This window comes from Macrobrachium rosenbergii, chromosome 12, assembly GCF_040412425.1.
Source record: "Macrobrachium rosenbergii isolate ZJJX-2024 chromosome 12, ASM4041242v1, whole genome shotgun sequence".
In the NCBI taxonomy this organism is placed as follows: Eukaryota; Metazoa; Arthropoda; class Malacostraca; order Decapoda; family Palaemonidae; genus Macrobrachium; species Macrobrachium rosenbergii.
The window spans coordinates 114,893,383-114,902,956 of NC_089752.1; the positions used below are offsets into that span (position 1 = coordinate 114,893,383).

General features: G+C 35.7%; 1 protein-coding gene across 1 annotated transcript in view; it reads left to right on the forward strand.

Annotated features, from left to right (window-relative positions):
- Window positions 1–7,077: 7,077 nt before the first annotated feature.
- LOC136844188 (serine/threonine-protein kinase Nek5-like) overlaps window positions 7,078–9,574 on the forward strand; it is a 12,562-nt gene continuing 10,065 nt past the window's right edge. Inside the window, exon 1 of the mRNA XM_067113204.1 lies at window positions 7,078–7,150. Within this exon, the coding sequence (XP_066969305.1) occupies window positions 7,080–7,150 (71 nt within the window). The 5' untranslated portion in view covers window positions 7,078–7,079. The remainder of the gene's footprint in view (window positions 7,151–9,574) is intronic.

Sequence of the window (9,574 nt, forward strand, 5' to 3'; positions counted from 1 at the left end):
CACGTGTTGCATGATGGAACTTACATTGATACGGAACCACAGTTCCTCTACCATTAGCGGATCCAGAAAAATTTCATGGGGGGTCCCACCAATTATCATATATATATACATACAGTATATATATATATATGTATATGTATATATATACATTTCCGCAATAGATTTTTTTACCATTTGTATGTTTCTCATTTATGTTATTATTATCTAAATCTTCAATATTATTATTTTGTCATTACTTTTCATGGGGGCGGGGGGGGGGGGGGCACGTGAACAGGTGCCACCCCTCTGGATCCGCTAGTGTCCTCTATTGTTTATTGTATTTTATCAATAACTGACCAATCCGACTTATCTTTAGTTCAAACTGATCAAATGTCCCTTTATTTACTCTGTGATTCAATTTATGGTTACTGTAGAACACTACTAAATTATTCTAAATGTTTGTCAATAAGTGACTCTCATTTCGACGTGTTGCTCTTGAAATGTATGTTATATAATGCTGAAAAAAGAGGTATTTTAATTTTAAAGTTTCACGTATCTAAACAAAAATGGTATTGCAACGTTTCTTTTTACTCTATTGCTTCATCATAATAAGATTTTTTTTCCTGGTGACAGGAGCAGGCTCCTGATCATTTGTAGGAATTATGGTACTAATTTTCATTCAGCAGATGTTGTGTTGTGTTCGCCTAACGCTGTACGTTTATGGAGTACTCGCTTAACACTAATTGTGGGTGAAAGCAAACGCCAATATAAAGTAGGTTCTTACAGTGAAATCTTGCGGAATGATGCAAAATAGAATAGGAGCACAAATTGGATGTAACCGACGGGACGATCTCTGGCTAAATAACTGAATGATTGTCCCGGAAGCAACAGTGTTGCCAAAATGGTGAGATATTATTATTGCCATGACGTACGTACATTAAGGAGGTCTATAGTTGCACATGAATATATGAATATCATTATTAAAGGAGGCATTTTAATGGTATATGAACCATTCAAGAGCTCTGCTTTGAAGGATGGGACTTCCCTTACTATCTTTCAAGGTAATGGCTTCAAGGTCTGTACAGAACAAGCATTAACTATCGCTATTCCTGGACATCTCTGCCGAATACCACTTTCCTCGTGTTTTTATATACAGAAGTTTACAGCAGTCTTCCAGGGAACGCAAGACGTAGACTTTAATGCTCACTTCCTAATATCCTCTTTCTTTTCCAAAGGGTGCCTGAAACATCCTTTGAGGATCCTGAAAAGGATGAGACGTCCACAAAGGCGCGAATTTTCTGTGTCGAGGAGGGGAATGAAGCGAAGGGTCTCTGTAATTCAAGGAGTCTTGTGACGACCCATCCACACCCGATTAAGGCGATTTTATCTGGGTCAGTTGTGAGGGTGATACATTGCTCTCTCTCGCGAGATGGTTAAGGAGGAGAACACTAGCTCTTAGCGAGTGAAATCGATACGACGTTTGGCATTCACTTCTGAAGAGAATGAGTCGTTAATTGAACAGCGAGGTCTGTTAAGGTGAAAAGCGAACTCCGAGAATCATCCTCCTGCGCTTATTGCTCAGTGTTTGAAACTGTTAATCTTATCTTTATAATCAGTCCCCAAACCCCCAGTAAAGTACAAGAATATACGTTCTCTTTCGTCTCCATTTTGTTCCGTCGTGATATCACATGACTTGAGTTTCACAGGCTTCAGCGTATTACAGCTTAATCCTCGCATGTATTTCCTTGAAAATCTTGGGTACGATGACTGAGACATGTTTATGGTGTTTTTTTTTTTTTTTTCTTATTCGGCAGTTTTACGTATTCATTCAACCTGACTTCCCTGTGCAGAGGGTTGCCTGAACTACAGCTATATTTTTACCAATATATTATATATATATATATATATATATATATATATATATATATATATATATATATATATATATATATATATATGTGTGTGTGCAAATGTGTATTGCATTTGTATTTAACACGTATATATATATATATATATATATATATATATATATATAAACATACGTATATATATGCATATATCATATATATAAATATTGGTATATATATAAGTATATATATATAGTATGACTATTTATCACATCACCGTGATTCATATACAATCAGAAAGCTACAAACGTCCTTTAATATCAATTCGCTTAACCTCGAAATAATATATTTTCATATATGTTACCGAAGGGAATTTTTAGTTGATAATAAGTCCACCGTCCCGTGGGGTCGAACCAGCGACGGACGAGGACTCGCTGGTCGACCCCACGGGACGGTGGACTTATTATCAACTAAAAATTCCTTCGGTAACATATATATGAAAATATATTATTTCCGAGGTAGAGCGAATTGATATTATAGACGTTTGTAGCTTTCTGATTATATATATAATATATATATATCTACATATATATATATATATATACATACATACATACATACATATATATATATATATATATATATATATATATATATATATATATATATATATATATATATATATATATATCATATATATACATATATTACTAAAAGGACCTCATTCAAACTGGATGGTATCTAATGGAGTATTTGTTCAGAAAAAACTTTCAAGCTTTCTTGGACAAACAGTCCACATTATCAAGTATCCGTAAAGTGACCAGACGCGTAGTCCCCCAAGCTACCCGTCTGGTCACTGTATGGATACTTGATAATGTGGACTGTTTGTCCAAGAAAGCTTGTAACTTTTTCTGAACAAATACTCCATTAGATACCATCCAGTTTGAATGGGGTTCTTTTAGTTATTCTACTAACGCACAGAACAATTGTGTATGTGATAAAGTTAATACACATACACACACACACACACACACACACATATATATATATGTGTGTGTGTGCGTGTGTGTGTTTACAATTCAGCTCAAAAACTCCAGGCAACCTTTTTTATTCTGAAACCAAACACTATGGTCAAAAATTAGTTTTTTAAATGAAACTCAGCACAGTCGTATAACCATATTTCCTATTTGTATTTTTTTACCGTAGGTCACAGTTGGTAGCAAACGGCTCTCATAGCCTTTTTTTTTATTTTTTTTTTTTTAGTACTGCCTCCCCTCGTCCTTCAGTCTTTCTCATCCACTGTATATTTCTTATTCTTTTTTTTTCTCACCTTTAGATCCCCCTAGGTTTCTTTTTAAATGATAAACCTATTCGTTTTTATCATTCTCTCTCTCTCTCTCTCTCTCTCTCTCTCTCTCTCTCTCTCTCTCTCTCTCTCTCTCTCTCTCTTGCACATGCACAAAACTTCGAATACCTTCAGCGGCACTTTGGGGAAAATACTGTCAGAAATGATAATTCGCTAGTATTATACATATATGAATTTAAGAAGACCTTTCGCAGACCAGCTCAGAATCATTAATATCCATGTTCTATTATATCCATATCCATATCTATATCTATGCCAGTGGTTTTCAACCCTTTTGCGCCCGTGGCCCATTTTTGGCATCCCTAAATACTCATGGCCCACTGCCCTTCAGAATTGTGTAATAATGGTAGTAATAGAATTATTATAAAGCGTTTTCAGAAGACTTTATTGATTTCACATTTTCGTTTATGGAATTATTTTTCAGAACGCTTTATCTGTTATACATTTTCGTTTATGATAAAAAGCACTGGCCCGCATTTACTGTAAATAAATCATGTGCATTGTAATCAAAACTCAAATTACACTTTTTCTCTTATGAAACAATGCTCTGGCTTGCATTTACTCTAAATGATTTTTTATTTTTTAAATACTATTTTGAAGATGTCCGTGGCATGGCCCCGTCCTCAGAGCTGCCCATGGCCCACAGGTTGAAGCCACTGATCTATACTATATATATATAAAGCGTATTTGAATGTCTGTAATCCTCCAAAGGTCAGACTTGGACGTAGCATGGAAATAATGAGGGGTCTGGCTCCAGCTTGGTCGTAGAAGACTACAACCCGTTTCGAAGGAATCCTATTGAAAGGGAATTCAGATTGAGAAGTGGGTCATTTTTTTTTTTAATTTGTCAAGTTTTTTCAAGAATTACCAAACGTATGAACTTTTAGATACTAGTTTTTCTTTTTTAGATATTGCTCTGGACGAAAGAGTTTTCGAGGATTATTCCATACCAGATAAAATAGGAGCTTATCACCTCCTACGAAGATTTGGCTGAGCGTTGAGTGAGAAAGTAACTAATATATTGAGTTCCCAAGCTGATCTGCGATTCAGGCCCGTGTTTCCGTCGATATTTTTCATTATAAGCACCAACAGTATTAGTAGCAGCAGTAGCCCTAGTATTTTAATTGCTCGAAAACTATTTTGGAACTGAAACTGACGAATTTTCAGTGATATGAGAAGGGAAAAAAATCATTGCACCGATAATATAAAACATAAAATGACGAACGTCGAATGTATACAGTCGACAGAACAGCTGAACATCAGCAGAAATGATGCTAGGAAAACCAGTCCACGTACTAAAAGGGTTCTGAGGAATAGGCTGCGAATTCGTTAATGAGATCAAGCTCGTTTTGCGTCCATAGCCAGTCTTGAATAGAGGTTGATGTAAAATTACATTACACAGCTTCATAGATGTCATTTATTCCAAACTGTATGAATCTTTTTTCTGTATCTACCTAAATTTGGATAGAACTGCTCCCTCACTCCATAAGATGTAATGACACTTTCATGTATAATATTGATCAATTCTCTAAATGCTGGATGTGGAAATCAAGAATAACCTGCATTCATGAAATACTGGAACTCAAGGGCAGTCTTAGTTCATTCCACACACGGGGAAGTAATATGCATGTCGTTCCATTTATGTACCCTACAATGCAAGTCTCGTATGATGGGAAAGATTTCCACTTAATAACTCTCAGTTCCTGAAATTCCGAGGGCAATTACCTCGTCTGAATAATGGCTGATGTAAAAGGAAATCGAACAGGAGACTTATACCTTTCATTACCATCAATGTCGGCGGAAACGTCTCTTTATTTTGTGTTAAGTTATTTTAAAAAGCTTTGTTGATGTTATTTTCACTTTGAGAAATTTGTTTTTTGGTCGTCTAATTAAGTGCATATTCAGACAGTGTTCCCCATTATCTGTGTGTTATTTGTTTACTAGTGGTATTTGATGACTCGAGATGTAAGTTCGTTCTCTGTGAACTGATTAGAAAGCATTCCTTTGGCTCGTGAATGACTTACGTAGGGCGCGCATGCGTACTTGCATACTTTGCTAAATTTCGTACCAGCATGTCATTTCAGCCTTGTACAAGATGTGCCTCCGTGTAATTTTCAGGGACTTTATGCATGCGTTATGTTCTTCATATTCACGAAACTAAATCACCTTTCATCGACATTTCTTTAAAAGAAACTAGTTCCAGTTAAGGGTCGGATCTAAAATACAGCTGAATTTCAGTAAAGCGAAACGCGTCTTGATATAAAAGAAAGGATCATGTTTTCATGCGAAACAATGATTGCGGTCTCGACGTCTTTAGACCCTCGAGAGAAACAGATACTCCTTTCTTCTTGGAAGAATGTGAGTCAATATTCTTCCTTCCTTTTCCTCTGAACTCCAAAACGTACTTCGAAATGTAACGCGACGGAAAGGAGCCATTGACTCTTGCTCCGTGATGTTCATAATTTCACAAATAAGAGATGTTTGCTGAAAGATTAATTAAAATATTAATAATTCCTTGTTTATACTAGGTACACAACGCGAACAATCAGTTCAGATATGAATATAAATTTAAACCGTAGATCCTCATTCTACGTAAATTTTACTGTCAGTGTCTTCAACGTTGTTAGAGAACAAAAAAGAATAATGAATATAGAAGTGCACCCTATGGAGCAAAACAAACAAACAAACGAACAAATTAGAAAAGATCCATATACAAGGAGAAATGTTGCAGGAAAAACTGTCTAGAGAAATAAAAATTAACGCTTATTTACAAAGCCAAACTTCAATTTCCGGAGACATAAGGTAAGATTCGCTGCTCTCTTTGCGTTACGAGCGAACACAAGGCTCTGATATAAGAACCAAAAAAAATAAGTAAATAAAAATGCATGTCATAATGTTACCTAAACATTTTAGTCTTTTCTGGGGGCTGCTTTTGCGCAAAGTAACTTGAAAAGAAAGGATTAAAATTAAATGCCCAACTTCAAAGAGTTCATTCCATTGGAGGGAAGTGGAAGAGGAGGGTACAATGCTTTTTGTACTATGAATTTTATACTATGGATGGACCGCCCACACACACACACACACACACACACACACACACAAAAAAGTTTGTCCCACGTTTCTATAGGACACAAAGGAAGTCTGTTTTCTTTTTAGAGATTTTTTTCTAATATTTACTTCCTTGTGGCTGAAAACTTTAGATGAATTTTTTTAATAATGCATCTTTCACGTGAAAAATGCCTAAATCTCTCTCTCTCTCTCTCTCTCTCTCTCTCTCTCTCTCTCTCTCTCTCTCTCTCTCTCTCTCTCTCTCTCTCTCAGAATGTTTTCTTTGAGGATATTGGCCTCAAAAATGAGTAATAGGATTGGACAATTGCATTAAGAACACAAAGATATGTAAATGAATAAAAAGTCCAGTGTCTGACCTTCGTTAAAAGATTGTCTTATTATATGAAATGTCACGTTTCTTGTTCCAAGGAATTTTTAAGGAATAAATCGTGCTATGGTATTTAACTGATGGACGACTGGCCAGTAGATAGATAGATAGATAGATAGATAGATAGATAACCCCCTGGACAAAAATATTAAAATGTATCGTTAATAATCCTCAAGGCTAGCATATGTACTTCGGCCGCGCTTTCACCAAAATGAAATGCACCGTAATGGAAAAGCAAATAATGTCAACACCCTCTCGCGAAGGCAATCGAGTGCGCTTGCCCGAGCACCTCTCCTCGAAAAGATAACACGGTGGACTTGGAGATAACGCCTCAATATACCACTCGGTGATGGTATATTGACCAATCACGAAAGTGACATTGCTATCATCGGCCAATCAGCGAGGCCCTCAAATTCAGAGATGCCGAGTCTTGCTTATATAACATTGAATTATGCTCGAACTGCCTCATCGTCCTTGTCTCGGCCAGAGAGCTACGTCGTCTCAGCACTCTGCATTGAAGCTGTAAGTCTCTCTCTCTCTCTCTCTCTCTCTCTCTCTCTCTCTCTCTCTCTCTCTCTCTACTCCTTATTAACATCCTTAATCTTATGTTATTACTGCATTGGTGATAGGCTCCGTTTTTTTATAGATTTGCTTTTTTGTGGTACTAAGACCTAAACAGACTTCACTCTATAAGTAACTGATTCAAGAAGGAAAATCACACAGGAGAGAAGAGGTTCCTCAGGAATGATCAAAGAAACAGGTATTATTATTATTATTATATTATTATTATTATTATTATTATTATTATTATTATTATTATTATTATTATTATTATTATTATTGGAGAAAACTATCCGTATTCATGTGACTGTACAAATAAATCTGTTTTTAAAAGATGCATACGTACAGGGAGTTTTTGAGAACTTTATTATTATTATTATTATTATTATTATTATTATTATTATTATTATTATTAGCATACATCTTCAAGGAACAAACCTGATGGCCATCAAGTTACTGAGCAAGATTTCATTGAACAGAATTCTATTTGTTAAAAAAAAATTGAATAAGTCCAAGCAAAAGGCGTAGAAATTAATCATCGCTAGATAAGTATCAGGAACAATAAATAACAGTAATTAAAATCGTATTTACATCTAACTGAAAATTCCAGAGAACGGATATACAAACAAAACTAATGAAGATCTGTAAAAAAATACCTAGGACTGGAAAATGCTTCTGTGTACAATTTAAAATTCTGTTTGTAAACTAATGTTTTCTTTCTTCCTGGTTTTTTTCTGTCATAATTTTGATGTAGTTTCGTCTAAGACTTAGGAATTGTTTTGTCAGTGATTTCACTTGAAAGAGCCATTCTTTTTTTTTTTTTTATATGAGTGCAGTGTCAGGTTGTGGATATCATTCTTATTCTAGACAGTGGCTTTGTTATTAGATCATTCATTTAAGTAATCTGAAGTTTTCTAGTTACGTCAATTTCTTATTCAGTAGAGCCTATTTTGATTATTCTTTATTTACATTCATTAGTAACTGTCTCATCAGTTATTAATTCCTTTGCTCGTTGTCGGACACTGACGGGAATTCCTACGAATGAAACTTTCAAAATAAAACGTCAAAAAAGATATTAAGGAAACGGGAGCGATAACCGTTCGGCGCTGATTGACCTCATAGGTCTCAGCACTTGGCCTTTGGCCAGAATTCTATATTTCGTTCTATTCTATTCTACTCCACGTCTACTCTTGACTCTTCGGAGTCTGTTTGTCTGTTCGCTATTTAAAGTTGTTAGTCATTTGTTCGCCATGTATGTTCCTAAGAGCTCCTCAGGATAGGACACTACTAGTTTGATTTAGGAGAAGTCATCCACAGAGCCAAAGACTGGGACACTTTCAGCCTTTCAGGGCTTTAGACACTTAAAAAAAGGGATTAGAAGGGTTGGATAGAAAGAATGAAGAGAGGAAGTGGGAATGGAGCTAAAGTAAAAGGCTAGAAAGTAGGTGCAATTAGGGTCCTGAAGGAAAGCTGCAGACACCTCTTAATAATGCCTACAGCGCACCACGTGAGGACTCCGACGGCACTAGCCCCCCTTCTGGGAAGAAACCATTACTGTAAACATGTAACATAGTCTACCGATCTTTCTACGCTCGTAACGTTTAATGATGACGCCCAGCTCAAAATTCTAAACATCATGAAATATTCAAATAAAAATTAAACCTTCCTATGGTTTATACCATTGTGGCTGATTCTTGAATAACATATTTTGTGCCTGAACGCTGGAATACTGCTATTTCTTCTCATCATCCTTTCAGGGTAAAATTTTAACCCAACGCTTACAAATTATTGCTCTTATATTTATATTTTTTCTTCCTTTTCCCATTTTTTTATCGTCTAAAGAGGCACCTTCATTTCTCTTAAATCCTCGTTGCCAAGAAGTTAGGCGACCGCTCCTGCCGCTTTCTGCACTTACTGTTTTGGTCAGTGCTTACTTAAGCCTAACAAGAAAGAATTATAGTTCGCCCGGCCAAATCTCATATTTCACATTTCCTTAAAAGTTTCTCTCGATTTACTTCCATTTTGTCGAATGCTCTTTCTCCTCCAAAGGAATCCTTAGTTTCACAAGCCTTTCATACTAAGAGGTGACTATCAATTCTCGTCAGAATCAAACCTGATCGCTTAAGATGTAATTAACTTCTGTTTTATAAGGGTCTTACAAAACAAGGGATTTTGTCACCACAGTAAAATCTCAGTGCAATATTACCTTGCTCGTAGCACATAACAAATCGGAATGTTAAAGTTTTGCCAGTTTACTTTATATAAAACGAGTTCCTTTTCGTGTTGGTTTTTAGTTTTCTGTAAAAGAAAACTATTGAGATGACTTTGTCTGTCGTCCGAACTTTATTCTGTCGGCACTTTTTCTGTACCTCCTCAGATCTTAAA